We start from the raw sequence: 15924 nt of genomic DNA, 5'->3' as shown, positions 1-15924 counted from the left end.
ACGAGAACGTTTTGCAATTCATCAAAAAAAAAAAGAGGTGGGGCAATTGCAGAATATTATGAAATACTGAAAACGCCCCTTCACTCCTGCCAGCTGCCTCCGTTGCCATAACCGCCCCTGGACCACCCCCTGAGATCTGACCAACCTCTTACGCCCAATCTTGGCACGGCAAGGCCAAATCTGGCCTTGTCGTGGCAAAAACTGGGCAAGGCTCATGAGCAGCAGCTCTCAGGGAGCGATCACCCTAAGCCCACGAGGCTAACCACGGGCTAGTTACTTAGGGCGAGCTCATCCCGAGCAACTAAACGTGGGATATTTAATGGAATTCAGAATGGGAATTCCAATTCACACAAACCAAACATACCCAGAGAAGTATGATCATTAGAACGGTCAAATAAATTGAAAGCAATTTACTTGCCATAACCTCGCATCGGGTGAAAAAGACAGCCCACGGAAGATAGAACTCGATTTTGCAATTTCACAATCTAACAACAGTTTCAAAACATGTACAAAAGAGGACCTTCCCTGCACTACACATTTACCCAGACAAGGGCAGCTACTAGTACACTACAAACGCAGCACCGCTCTACCACCACAATAAGCTAAGGCCAAACAAAAACAGTCACCATAAAAACAAAGACGACAACATGGAATCGGTTCCCTCCAGTTGATTGTATGAAATAATTAATGGAGACACGATCAATTTTGCTCGTGCACTAGGTCAGGAGGCTTTGGTGGACTCTTCCCCCGGAACGTCATCCTCGTCATGGTAAATGTTCTCCGCCATCTGCCAAATCTGGAGTATATTGTCTTCTGCTACACTGGCGATGACCCAGTCCTCACACGGGTTCCATGAGAAATCCGATATTTTACTCGTGTGGCCCCCATGAATGAAGAGCAGCTCCGGTGGCCCGTCCTCTGCATCCTCTGGCGTCTGCTCTTCATCAATCCTGCACCATATTATATAGTATGAATATAAACAGTATTTCTACTTTGTTTTCCCACTCATGTGCAGTTCCTCTGCAGAAGCTCCTATCGAAAGTAGGAAAAAGCCAAATTACAATTGAAAAGGTTGAGGGAGCCAAACCTGCTGAGATCCCACACCATGAGCCTTCTGCCAAGGCAGCAAGAAGCTAAAATTGTCTCGTTCTTCGGATTCCACCCAACCTGGAAAACCTCTTCCCTGTACATCAAGAATCAACTCCTCTGTCATCGTATCCATCAAACAAACACAAAGAAAACAGAAGGGGAAATGGGAAATAAAGACGACAACAACACAGAACATTTATATCGGCACAGTGGCCAAATGGAGATTAATCCAATCAAATTAGACTATATTTTCTATGGATTTATATAACATCCACCTTACGTACTTATGTTGGTTCAACACAACAGATTATCCCCACCACATGGTCTACAAGAGAACCTCTTTGAGTGACCTCACCACTCAGTTTAGGAATATATTGTTTCTCATCGGTGCAAGCATATTAAATCAATAGATTCAGCCTGGAATAGATAGGTTGACAAGCAACTTCACTTGGTCTTTGCTTCGGTGCTTCCTTATTCTTAACATTGGGAATTCTCCGGGGCAGCCCCTCACCATACAAAGTTTGTTACTAATTCTTCCAATAAATTCAAGTCATTTAGCAATGAACAATACTCAATTTAGGAGAATGGATGGAATCCGAGAAATAGAATAGATAAGTAATGCACACATTATAGGAGATATATTCTTACTTGTGGGCATCGAAGGTGTGAAGTGCAGTGCTGATCTTGCGTAGATCAAATAACTTAACAGTCTTGTCAGTGGAGCCCGTTGCAACAACCCATTCATTGAAGGGATTGAAAGCCAAGCAATTGACCTGCATGGGATCATGAAAAAGCAACTACCTGTAAAATGATGGTTATAGGTATACACCTTCACCTTGACACCATTAGAAACAGCTTCTAATAACAGAGAGAGACCAAAAATAGCACTCAGGAAAACTGACTGTGAAAGTAAATACCCAAGCACCAAAATTATTCCCCAGAGAAACAGATCAAAAGACACATCTACAAAGTTAAAGGAGAGGAAAAAGAAGAAGAAATGGATGAGAAAAGAAGTTGAAAACTTCCTTCTGCGTAAAGGCAAAATTTTCTGGTCCGATTTAATCCAAATGTCAAGGGCATCTGCCTGAATAAATTTTGAGTAATGAAAAAGGTCTCTCATAGTACTGTTTTATGAGCAGACAAGGAGGAGGAAAATTATGACATAATTTCTTCTTTTAAGGAATTCTTTTCAAATAGAGGAACTTAAAATGGCCAGCCTACAAGGAAATTAACCACAGGTTCACAACCAGTTACCGCTTACTGCTATATAACAATGATTGGAACTGAAGTAATATAATAAATGGGAGCATGTATTAGCTCCCAAAGGACTGGCCAGAAAAGACTAGAAAATCCACATTATTTTACTCAGGAACACGAAGCTAACTTAATTCTACTTATCTTCACCTGGGATCCATTCATATGTTCCTCTTCAGTACATGACGCACAACTGACTGCCAAGTATTATGAAAAGTTTGCTTGAGCATCTCTTATTTAGGAGTCTTTCAATACGTACAAATGATCCTTCTCATTAACTGTAAAAAAAGAGACTAAAGCAACCACATTTTTGGCCACTTTACCTCACTCTGATGAGCAACCACTGATTGAACTGGCTTGCTGACTGATGGAGTACGGAGATCCCATATTAGCAAGTACTGATCATCACCAACAGACCCAAACAAGTATTCATGTCTCAGATGCCACGCTACATCCTCCACCACACCTTCATGAACCTAATGTAGCGCCAAAATACACTTGTCATGTTTGAAGAAGAAACAGAATAGCTATATATGAAATCTGATTGAACCATCTAGGATTTGGTTACTACAGAATTACAAAGACAAGTGCTTTACTCGGTTCTTTGAAAGCCAAAACTTTCTATAGTAGCATAACATTATTGTACCTACATACATTCTGCCTGAGAAATAAAGACCAAATAGCACATTTTGATATACAGAATTGGTACGTAATGGGATTAAGTAGAGGAGTATTAGCTAAAACCAAATGAAGAAAATGCTATAATTTCAACTTTAACTGAACTTAACATATCAATCGAAAGAGCTCGTAATGAAAATGAAAACAAGATGAAAAATTGCAAATAAAATAACAGAGATTAGACTAATAAACATATAATATGCAAAAATGGCAATTTCATTTCATTCTTTCATACTCATCCAACAGGCCACTACTATGTAAAAACATTTGCATGAAAAGAAAATTTCAGGATCCGCATAGAGCTCATTTATAGTCCATAAATGGAAAAACAGGGACTAAAGAATCACCTTAAAAATTTGCATAGCATCAAGAGCTTTGTTCTTGGGAGTCGCATTGATGTCCCACAAGCAAATCTGAGCATCATCAGAACCACTCAGCAGGTGTCCCTGCTTGAACTTGCTCCAAGATAAACCATAGCCCTCAGTACTGTGGCCCCTCAACCTTAAATCAGGATTGCACGCTCCATCTAGTGGAGGCTTTGATGGGTGCTTGCTGTAGTCAAAAACATAAACTTCTGCACTAACTGTCTTAGTTGCAATTATAAAAGGGTTTTGGGGCATGTATCGAGCCCGGTTAACCTCCCCATCATGATTTATTTGCTGAATAATTTGTACCTGCAGGACAAACATTGTACATCAGAATTTATAAAAAAGAAAAACTCTCCTCATTGTAGCAGCCAAATTCATAAAAAACCATCCACTTCTTCAAGCTCAGCATTATTACAAAAAGTAAAAAAGGGAGAGAACCAATGAGAATATCCATGCGCAACCCAAAAAGACAAACATTTAGAATATGTCTAATTCCATTGTCCTTCATAATAAGCAACATCAACACACGCAGGCACACACAGCATGAGGGGGTTACATCACTAGACAGAATTGAACAAGCAAGATTCAAGAAATTTTTTCCAAGTACAGGTCCGTGAAAATGTGAATTTCCAGCAAGTAAACCTGGACATCAGAATCATGGCATAATAGAAAACCATCATGGCAAGGTGAGAATCAATTTCTGGCATTTTATGTCATTTTCAAGAAACAAACAAAAAGCAATAGGAAAACATTCCAGCTAAATCTAGCAGATAACTCTATTTGGCTTTATTTCAAAAACCCTTTTTGGCTTTGGCGAGATACCACCACAGAAATTTGAATTTTGTGGCAAGTCACTAGGTGAAAGCAAATGTCATTACACAATTAGTAAGAGAAGAATCTCATTGCTTTTGCTTTCTCTTAGACATATATGTAACAGGCTAACCATGGTGCTGAATGAATGAAGTATTATCCTACTAACAGAAGAGTGTATGAGCTCAAGAAAGCACTCGTGTTAAACAAATGTACTTGTGGTTCCCAAATAACAAGACAAGCCACAATCAATGCTTCCAAAATGATCACAGAAAGTAAGAAAACTAATATTGCTTTCCGTAATTGGATGCCAAAATTCTAATAATCTATATAAAAACAATGATAAAATAAAACAGCACCACCATAAATTTAAAATGTGCTCTGAAAAATCAATTAAAATATATGTTAGCAACGATACATCATGTGTGAAGACATGAAGAGAAACATTTAAACCTTTTCAAAAGGAAAAGGCGTACAGGGAAAAATAATGATTCAGCTCAGGGCAGAGTTTGCAATAAAAGTTTCAGACATTGTGGAGTTTTACAAGGCTCATGATAAGATTCATGGAACTTAAGATGGTGAAAAGCAGCACAGACAGCAATATCAGTTTTTCCACTGGCACCTACAATTGGTTAACACCAACACATGATCAAGACGTATGAATGTATATAAGGGCAACCACAGAGCTATAATCACAGATCTGATAATTAACACATACATAGCTATAAAAGGTTGGATACAGCAAACAAATTCTCTTTCTAGCAATGGATATGTTCAAAACACTAAAGGGCCAAAAAAAGAAAAAAAAAGAGGATATAATTAAAATAATCAGCGGTCAAGAGTACGGAGATAAAGAATAACCATGAACGAAGCGTGATTACAAATTTCACTATTCACAATAATGCCACACCAAAAGAGACCTCGAGCATTTATACCCATATGTAAAACTTATTACTGGCTCGGAGTATAATAAGGAAATTACTGTAAAAAGCAACAGTAAATTGAATTTTCCTCCATTTCACACACTTAGAAACTACTTGATTCGATTAAAAGCATAAAAAATTCAATATACTGATACATCATTGAGAAAATAGGTATCACCGGAATCAAAGTAGTTATTTTGCCAAACCACTGATCGACTGCACCTTCTTTATCAGGAGGTGTAAATTTCTAGTCTAAACATCAATAAGCAGCTAACCATAAATATATACCAACGCTAAACTGCACATCTTTGGCCTCAATTAATTCAGATCTACACTGACATTTCGTATCAAGGACCGAATAAATGCAAGGAATAAAAGGACAAAACGTACCATAAATCTCTTATGTCTCTCTAACCCTTCCTACTGGGTTCCCACCTTTATCAAAAACACCTGATTTTACAGGCATGATGAAACAATTCTAGCACCATTACAGGCCTAACTTCTAATCCTATTTGATTGGGGAAAGATTTCGTGGCGTTCAATTATCGAATAAAAATTGACAAGAAGGAAGTCAACTATTACAAGATCATTTATTCATCGTTTCTGGATATAACGCCATCACCAAACTCCCCAAAGTGGGAAATTTTATAATGTATCAGAAATAACATAACCATGTCTTTAAGTCTCGACACTACCCAAATCAATCTACTACACAAAACACAAATCTTCGAATTCTTCACAATTTAAACAAGGAAAACTCTATCAAATTTCAGCAGAATATCAGGATCCAGGATCAAGAATCGAAATGAATTAATGGAGTCAATAGCAGCAGATGCCCTGACCTTCCCATTGGCACACCCGAACCCACCAACGTCGGGGCGGTCGTCATCGTAGTGGCGGGCGTCATTCTCGGCGTCCTCGAGGGGGAGCTGGACCTGGGCGAGCATGAGGTAATTGGGCTCGTTATCGGAGGTGTGCGTACCCAGTATCAGCTTCTGGACGGAGTAATCCTTCCCGGGCGGCTCCTCCCGGTCGGGGAGCCACTCGACGGTGAGGGAGGGCCACTCGAGGGCGTGGGTGATGACGAGGTCGTAGAGGAAGGGGGTGTTTTTCTTCCATATCTTGTACTCCTCGTTGATCAGCCTCTCCTCGATCTCCCCCCTCATCTCCTCTTCGTCCTTCCCCATGTCCTCGCCGTCGCTGTTCCGGTCACCTCCCCCTGACTCTATGGAGAATTCAAGTCGTGGGTTTTAGCTTTTCTGAGTTCCCGCCAACAAGCAAAACCCTAGAAGGACTGGACCTGCACAGAGAGAGAGAGAATGACTACTGACGGGGCAGCTGATGTGATATGATCGGCAAAGGCTCCGCTATCTTTATTTTTCGGATAATAATTTAACACTATTCAATTTAACATCATTTTTTAGTAAAATCTCATTGAACCGACCGGTTCTATGGGTTTTAAGGATTTCATATGTAATGTAAAAATTACTAGGTTTTGTAAGGATTTGAACCAATGACCTCTTACTTCCTATACTAGCATACTACCAACCAAGCCATCATTATTTTTTTTTATTTTATTAACTCTACTTTTAAGTACTTGTTAAAATCCAATATTTATTTTGAAGTAAGAAATATTAAATGTTTTTTTTTCTTATACTATCCTTATATTTCTTTGAAATCATCATACTTCTATTTTAATTATCATAATTTTTTTAATAATATGAATATTTATTTTATTTTAATTAAACTTGCGGTCCGACCTATCGAACCTCAAGTTGGACCCATAAACCCATGAACTCATACCTCTTTCGCTTCACCATCCGGTCCGGTTCTGATAACACTACTAAATTCTTCTCAAAATTATTTAATTATATTAATCATATTGGTACGGAATGTAATTTTATCAATATCCAATGACATTTTATTTAATCTTCGAAGTATTACAAGGATTATTAAGTATACTTTTTAGAAAATTTTAGTATTTTTATTAAAAGCTATCAGTAAATGTATATAATAATTTATTTTTCCGTCCGCATCTCACATCAGTTCATCATAGCGAGAGCCTCATAGAATTGAAGCCACATCAATAATAATGTTTCTTGGTGCTTGACTGTTTTTAAACCCCGCAAGTGCACGGGCCGTGACAAGTAATATAGAGTGAGTAGAGTATCGTTCCCACGAGAACTTAGACTCTTTTTTTTATCAACATGCGTTGGTTTTATGTGAGTTGGCACATGTTATCCTTAGGTAAGACCTCGAGTGTGTCTTGTGATTGGAGAAAATCACGAATGGGAGAGGCTTATCTCTTAGTATGTCGACTTCTTTTGAATCTGGATTAACTGAGATCACAATATAAATAGACTACTTAAATTGTAAAAAGTTGAAATAGGCTTTCATCAATGTTAGCTGATTTTAGGTGAATTGGTAGTTTAGGTAAAATATCGGGTGAGTCTTGTGACTGGAGAATATTGACGATTGTGAGAGGTTTACCATCATAGGTGAGACGAGACTATACTCACTTATTGGTAACGATTTCGATTCATTTAATCTCAATGGATTATTGAATATATCTAATGTACTTTCTTATAAAAAAAATATATATTTTAATATATTAATAAAACTTTAAAAAAAAAGAAATTAAAAAAATTAAATATGTTTGAAAGGATATGAGGGTGACACATGGCTTTTCAAGCAAGAGTTTTAATATATAGAGATTCCAATTTCATTCCTTCCATATTGATCCGGTATTTTATTTCCATTCTCTGGTTCATCAAAGCATCATTTTCAACGAACCTGTCACGTAAATCCCACAATTGGAACAAAAAGTTTTGAAGAGTTGCACAATTGGTACAAAAAGTTTTTTTACACCAATGATACAAAACGTTGGAACTATGTATCAATCAAGTGCATTCCGTTAATTCTGAACTAATGCCATCAATTAGTTGTTGCTTACGTGGCAGATGGCGTGCACTTGCCATCCGACGTGACGCAAGAAATATAATAAAATATTCATTATTTAAATTTTTAATAAAATTACAATAAAAATAATTAAAATCCAATTAAAAACACTCTCTCATATCTCTCACCTCTTTCTCTCTCCTCTTTGATCTCCTCTCTCGCTCCTCTTTTTCAAAAGAAATTTTTTTAATATATTTAAAATGAAAAAGGAAAAAAATAGAGGGACACATGGCTTTTCAAGCAAGAGTTTTAATATTATAGAGATTCCCAATTTCATTCCTTCCATATTGATCCGGTATTTTTTTCCATTCTCTGTTCATCAAAGCTCATTTCAACGAACCTGTCACGTAAATCCCACAATTGGAACAAAAAGTTTTGAAGAGTTGCACAATTGGTACAAAAAGTTTTTTTACACCACTGATACAAAACGTTGGAACTATGTATCAATCAAGTGCATTCCGTTAATTCTGACTAATGCCATCAATTAGTTGTTGCTTACGTGCAGATGGCGTGCACTTGCCATCCGACGTGACGCAAGAAATATAATAAAATATTCATTATTTAAATTTTTAATAAATTACAATAAAATAATTAAAATCCAATTAAAAACACTCTCTCATATCTCTCACCTCTTTCTCTCTCCTCTTTGATCTCCTCTCTCGCTCCTCTTTTTCCTCCCTATCTCTCCTCTATCTCGTCTCACTCTTCTCTCTTTCTCCTCTTTCTCGTATGGAGAGAGGAGAGAGAGGAGAGAGAGACGGGAGTGGAGAGTGGAGTGAGAGAGGAAATTTTTTAATTGGATTTTCATTTTTTTATTGTAATTTTAAAATGAATATTTTATTATTTTTAGCACCACATCAGATTGCATGTGACACGTTATCTGCCACGTAAGCAGCAACTGATGGCATCATTTTAGAATTGATGAAATGAACTTGATTGATGGGACTGCAGCAGATCATGCCTCTCTGGAGTTCTACATCAGCCAATTGCATGCCTTCATTGGTTCCAGATCTTGAATGAAGACACACCACTCCAGGCAGAAGCCCAAGCAATGCTTCTTGCCTCGACCATAGCTGCTAACAAAGGTTTCACGAAGATCTAGATACCTTGCGACGCCCTGCTTCTAGTTGAAGTCATTTTGCATCCCCAGACCTCTACATGGGAGATTAGGAATATAGTGTCGGATATTAATTTATCCTTTAATATTTTCTTTGAATGGCTGTGTTTTTTTATTCCTAGGTCGGATAATATTCTTGCACATTATCTAAGCCAACTCGGCGTAAGGTCAAATTTTCAATCGCTTTATACTTTTGAAGGGTATCCGAACCTTACTAATATTGTAAACACTTCTTCTTATTAATGATATACTTTTGCTTATCAAAAAAGAGAAGTGAACTTGATTGATATGTTTTACAAATGTTTTGTACCACTGGCGTAAAAAAAAAACTTTTGTACCAATTGTGTAACTTTTCAAATCTTTTTGTACCGAGTGTGCAATTACTTCCATAACTGATCAAACCGAGCCCAATAGAGACCATCATCAATGACCATCATCATCGCCCTAAATATCTTCAATTGGTCAATTGGTCAAAGCTCATAGCCAATTAGTCAGTGTGTTAGAAATTCATCTTTGCTGGGACATGTAGCAGACAGTGGAAACAATATAAGACAAAATCAGTTGACATGCAATTAGAGGTAATTAAGCTGTGTTACTGCAAAAACACTTCATTGCACATGATGTTCTTAGTGCATCCTGTATATTTCTCATTGTCCTCTGGAACTAGAATTTCCAGAACTTCTGTTGAGGTTACTTTAGACAACGCAACCTGTAAATTGTCCATGAGAAAACACTGATTTTGGCAGATATAATCCGACAGAATTTAATGATTGGCCTTGACTTTCAGTAATCATCATCACTTAGCATACCTTTACTGGAAAATGTTTCCTCCACAAAATAAAAGGCCACTTCGACTTCGAGTCATTAATAGTCAAAACTATTCTTGAGATGAGTACTTCGGATCCAACATTCATTCCTTTGATGATCCCCCTTCAGTTATCCAATCCCTCGAATGCTCAATGATGAGATGCAAGGTTGATGTTCCTGAGCCCCATAATTAGTATTACTTCTTTCAATCGCAAACAATGACTCGAGAATCCTAAAAACGAAGGTGTCTAGATATTCGACCGGGTATATAATTTATTTTTCATTCAGCTACAGTATTTGAAGTCTTCCTAATCTCATGTGGGCTTCTATATTGTTTTGTTGGCCCATCAAGCATACAAAAAATAAAACCATTGATCGCCTCAATAGTATCATTTCGAGCTGTAAGTGTTGCATAGGTATTCTTCTTCTAAAGCTTGCTGCACAAAATCAGGATATGTACTTTTATCACAATTTGGTAAATATTGTTGTGGTACCTTTGTCTTGGTAGGGACCTTCATCTTCTCTACTGATTAAAGGGACTTTTCCATCACCAATATGGAGAAGCCACTTGTTAAGCCCTTCTGTGTCGAAATTTACTTCACATTAATTGGAGTGTCACTAGCTCTCATGCTTTTTGAAAGCAAGAACAGTTTGTAGTCATCCCACAAATAAAATCTATGCACGTATCTAGTTTGTCTTCCCTCCCACTACTTTTCGATAGGCTAAATTTTCGGGGAAGTCCTAAAATTATACTAGAGGTAAAACTTAAGTTCTAAATGTATAGGATTGGCTGAAATAGTTTTAAATGTTTAATCCATTAGACTTTTTTATCCAAAATTATTACGGTAAGTTAACGGTATAAACTAAGTCCACGTGTTACTTCCTGATTAGTCAAATAATAATTTAAATTTCTAAAATTTTTAGAAATTCTTAAAAAGAAAAAAAAAAGAAATATATCATGATAGAACTATTTGAGTCAAACTCACACATTTGGACTTAGGTTTCACTTTTTGCATAGTTTTAGGACTTTCATAGTAATTTAACCCTTTTCAATATCACTACTAAAATTCGCCTAAAATCACCTCCAAGTAGGATATTCTTCCATCTAAATGGCTTTGCTGCACCATCACGATATACAAATCCAACAATATCCTTCAATAATCTGTCAAGGGCCTCAAAAGCAATATTGGCTCGGAATGGCCTGAAGGAGGTCGTGATGGGTTAGAAGCCCAACAAGACAGAGCAGTTGGATTGCGACGAGCTTAATGAGAGAGTGATGTCTGCAATTTAATTGTGCCTCGTAAATAATGTGTTACAAGAGGTACTCACGCAAAAAAGTCATCCGCTTTGTGGTAGAAACTGTAAGGCTTCTATATGACAAAGTCTTTGGCTAATTTGCTCGTATTGAACTAGTGGTTATCCCAGCCACGATAAGAGATCAGTGGCCATAGATACTTCAATTTTAACTTCCATAAAAAAAAATACAGTTCGGAGAGTGTTTCCAAATGAAGGTCCTTAGGGAACGTTTTGCCGCAAGGCAACCCAAACCCCGAAAGTTCCAGCTGAGGACTAACATGAAGGGTTTAGGGCCATGCTTTGACTCGCTTCCTCAGCCTTTGGATCATCCGCATTTTGTCAATGTGATGTAGCAATTCTTGCCAAGCGCTAAGATAGGGGGATTTTGGGGAGGTTAGAGAGGAGGAGAGGTGTGAGGAAGTTGACAGGAGAAAAGGATCCGATAAAGAGTAGGGGTAGTTGATATGAGGTACGATGGAAGATGAAACAGGGGCAAGATAAACAGAGGGGGACGGTGTTTGGGAAGGGCGAAATTAACAGTGATTGAAGGGATTTGGGTCGGAGGGAGTTGGACTAGAGGTAGTTGGGCGGGGTCAGAATCGGGTGGGCTGGGATTGAGCTGGGTTTGGGCCAGAGGAATTTGGGCCAAGGGGAGGAGAGCTGGGCCAGAGTTGATGGGTTGCAAGCGGATTTTTTAGGGCTGGGAATATTGTCGGACGAGGAATTTTTTCCTTTTAGGATTATAGGATGAGCTAGCTTGGTTTGAGTGGAACGAGGGGTTAAAAGGAAAAGATTATTGGGTGATCGTACCTCGCCACATGGCATGAAGAAGAATCAATTAAATTGCAATAAACTAAATAATAAGTGCTAATCACTCGATTAATTGTGGTAAGTCTTCTTAATTGAAGCAATCTTATTGGTTCTTCCTCACCACATCATTATGAGGTAGAATCATTCAAAATTTTCTCATTAAAAGGAGGCTACGAGAGAGAAAATGAGGGGGGTGCACGCGCTTACAAGGCAAGAGGAAGAGGTGGAGCATCAGGGGTTATCTCGGGAGGGGGTCGAACGTCGACGAGTGGCGGTCACAGGAGGCGATATTGTCCATGAGCTTTAGAAAAGTTGAGCCGAATCATCTCCACAATCATCTGAGGTCCGAAGGATTAACAACCATACTTGCGCTTGGCCTTGTCCAAAGAGCTCACGATTTTGTAGGCGGAAGAATGCTTAGAGTGGCCGAGCGTTTCGCTGCTAAAATAGAAATACAGGAGTTTTTCATATTTAAATTGGACCCACAGATTGAACCCAAAAGGTTTTTCCAAGAAAAAAGACCCATTTTTGAGGTGGTCCGCTACGGTGTACTGGTCAAGAACACGCATGAACTTCTGACTCTGGAGGGACTCATCCACTGCAAAGTCAGAGTCCAAAAGGCTGTGAAACATGCCTCTAATCATTTGGGCGTTGGCCTTGGTGAAGTGATCTAGTGGTAGGCCATGGACTTTGCACCTAGAAGTTGGTGAGGGAGAAGTCTATTTCAAAGGCTGTGATCCACAAGCCAAGGTTTGAGGACGATATGATATCTCTATACATTCGAAAGGGCTTGGACCATGACCTTTCTTCTATCTGCAGCCGAGGCAAAAGTGAAGAGGAAAGTGTTTCGAGCCACTACGGTGGCATAGACCTCGTGTTGGAGATCCCACGAGGAGATGATTTCCGGCTTCACGGGTTTCTTGTCTAGGTCAGCATCGGAGATAATTTCATCATAGAGAGCAAGCTTGGTAAGGGTGGAGGTTTCTGAGGGGGTCTGGAGCGAGTCGAAGGGTGGTGATGCGCCACATCATCCAGAAAAGTGAGAATATCAATCTAGAGAGGGAGACCAACTATAATAGGCTTATTACTCGTTCGCAGGCTAAGAAGATCCATTTAGTGAAGATTATGCGCCGCCCACATATATTAATCCTCTAGAATGTTTGGAAAGTCAATTAGAATTAAAGGCATCTGGCTAGCTGGAATTAATGTAATTAGTTTGGTAATAACTGTTAATGGCAGAATTTGTTAATGGTTGGCTGGTATGTGTTTTTCAGTGGTCCTTTGTAAATAGGGCCTTTAGTATGTGATATTCAATGTTGAATGCAATTCTGGGTTCAGGTTCTACCTTTTATATTTTATGGACTTATCTTTTAGGTATTTCTCTCTAGAAGTGGCGTCATTCCTCTTGGGTCGATAGTGGAGAGGATTATTGTCAGTCAACCCTAGCTGGGTGCATTATTCTAGTATCAGAGCTAAAGTTCCTAAAAGCTTATTAAAGAGGCACCTCAGATGGTGGTTCGACTTCGAGCTTCCCACTCAATATGAGCTTAGATCAAGCCCAGATTATGAACCTTGAGCGCAACGACGAGGAACTCCGCGCACACTTGGATCATCTTGTGCCTGTGAGGGGGGGGGCTAACCGTTCGACATCCTTAGCAGTGAGGAGTTGATCATGAAAAGGAAATTGAGAATGACAACCTTGAGGAGTACGATGAGGCCGAAGACGTGCCACGACAGCATTGGCTTTCGAGGTCACATGTAACATCAAGATGAAAATTCCGCCCTTCCAGGGAACCAGCTCTCTTGGAGTGGGTGTAGCATGTTGAGAAAATTCTCGAATGCCAAAATTACACCGAGGATCAGAAGGTGAAACTTGCAACTCTAGAGTTCACTGATTATGCCAATCTATGGTGGGAGAATGTAAAGGCACAGAGATAGGGTGAAGGTGAAGGGCCTATGGCAAAGTTGAATATGCCAATGTGTCTTCTTCCACTTTGATGTCAAAGTTGAATCTTGCTACCACCAAGCATCCGCGGCCCTATTGTCTGCAATGGTTGAACAGTGAAGGGGACATACGAGTTTCAGAGTAGGTGAAGGTACCATTCACTATTGAGGGATACAAGGATGAAGTCATTTGCAATGTGGTACTCATGAGTGCCATCCACGTACTTCTAGGACGACCATGGCAGGTTGACCGAGAAGTTATTCATAATTGCCGAGCAAACACCCTACTTAGTTTCTAAGGATGGCAAATGAGTACCTTTGACACCACTCAGTCCCTCCCAAGTATTGTAAGATCAGTTGGCGATTGGCAAGGTGTCCAAGGAAAGCCTAATCGCAGAAAAATGGGAGGTAAGACTTTCGTTACTCTCGAATGAGACTGGCTATTTATTAGTGGCAAAGGAGGATTCTGGTGAAGAATAGTATGCTCACCCGAAGTTAAAGGAAGTATTGGCAAAATTTTCGGATGTCTTCCCGGAAGAGCTCTCAGGCTGGCTGCCTCTGATCCGAGGCATAAAGCATCAAATAGATCTCATTCCAGGAGCGACATTCTCTAATAGACCAGTATACAGGTGCAATCTCGAGGAAGCCAAAGAGTTCCAATGGTGGGTCTTGAAATTAATAGAGAAGGGCTTTAACCAGGAATCCATGAGCCCGTGCGTTTTGATGCCCAAAAAGGATGGAACATTGTGCATATGCGTCGATAGCTGAGTTGTCAACAAAATTACAGTAAAGTACCATTACCCGATCCCACGACTTGATGACATGTCAGAAGAATTGCATGGTGTTGTGATCTTCTCAAAAGCATATATCATCAAATTTGGATAAAGGAAGGGGATGGGTGGAAGATTGCCTTCAAGACGAAGTTTGGTTTGTACAAGTGGATAGTCATGCCTTTTTGGCTTATTCAACGCCCCCAGCACATTCATGCGGTTGATGAACCATGTCTTGAGGAAGTTCATTGGTAGATTTGTTGTCGTATATTTTGATGATATACTTGTGTATAAGTGGGACTTTGATGAATATCTGGAGCACTTCATGCAGGGTTTACTATACTTGGAGAGGAGAAGTTGTACGCCAATCTCAATAAATGCAACTTTTGCAAGGATCACATAGTCTTCCTGGGTTATATCATCTTTCGAAACGGTGTTGGAAGTGGATGAACAAAAGGTCCGAGCCATCAAGGAGTGGCCAATTTTGTCCAGCATTGCTGAAGTCCAGAGTTTTCATGGTCTGGCATCTTTCTATTAGCGTTTTGTCAAAAACTCATGTGCCGTCCTATGCCCTATAACAGAGTGCATGAAAAGGGACAATGAGTTTATCTGATTGAAGCAGCACATCGAAGTTTTGATTTAATTAAGGAGAAGTATAGTTCCACTCCAGTACTTGTGCTGCCAGATTTTTCGAAAACCTAGGAGGTCGAGTGCGGCGCTTCTGGAATCGGTATCAGAGCTATTCTTATGCAAGAAGGATGTCCTATTGCCTATTTCAACAAGAGGTTTAGTGGTCCTCGCCTCAACTACTCAATTTACGACAAAGAGTTTTGTCCGCTGACTTTGGCATCGGAGACTTGGCATCATTACTTACTGCCCAAGGAGTTTGTGATTCATACAAATCATGAGTCGCTCAAGCATTTGAAGGGCCAAACGAAGTTGAACCGGAGGCATGCCAAGTGGATGAAGTTTTTGGATGGTTTTCCCTATGTGATCAAATACAATAGGGGAAACATAAATAATGTGGTAGATGCGCTCTAGCGAATGTATGCTTTTATCTCAATGCTCAACACAAAATTACTGAGATTCCACTTGATGGA

At 39.3% G+C, this 15924-nt stretch overlaps 1 protein-coding gene across 1 annotated transcript; it reads right to left on the bottom strand.

Moving 5' to 3' along the window:
• Window positions 1-435: 435 nt before the first annotated feature.
• LOC116214646 (WD-40 repeat-containing protein MSI1) lies at window positions 436-6478 on the bottom strand. Its single transcript, XM_031550044.1, has 6 exons — window positions 5965-6478; window positions 3369-3695; window positions 2667-2819; window positions 1738-1862; window positions 1088-1183; window positions 436-950 (listed from the first exon to the last, which is right to left on the bottom strand). The coding sequence occupies exons 1-6, from the start codon at window positions 6307-6309 to the stop codon at window positions 722-724; spliced, it is 1275 nt and encodes a 424-aa protein (XP_031405904.1). The 5' UTR covers window positions 6310-6478; the 3' UTR covers window positions 436-721.
• Between the last annotated feature and the right edge of the window lie 9446 nt (window positions 6479-15924).

This window comes from Punica granatum, chromosome 7, assembly GCF_007655135.1.
Source record: "Punica granatum isolate Tunisia-2019 chromosome 7, ASM765513v2, whole genome shotgun sequence".
Taxonomy (NCBI): Eukaryota; Viridiplantae; Streptophyta; class Magnoliopsida; order Myrtales; family Lythraceae; genus Punica; species Punica granatum.
This window is presented reverse-complemented; position numbering and strand designations above follow the sequence as displayed.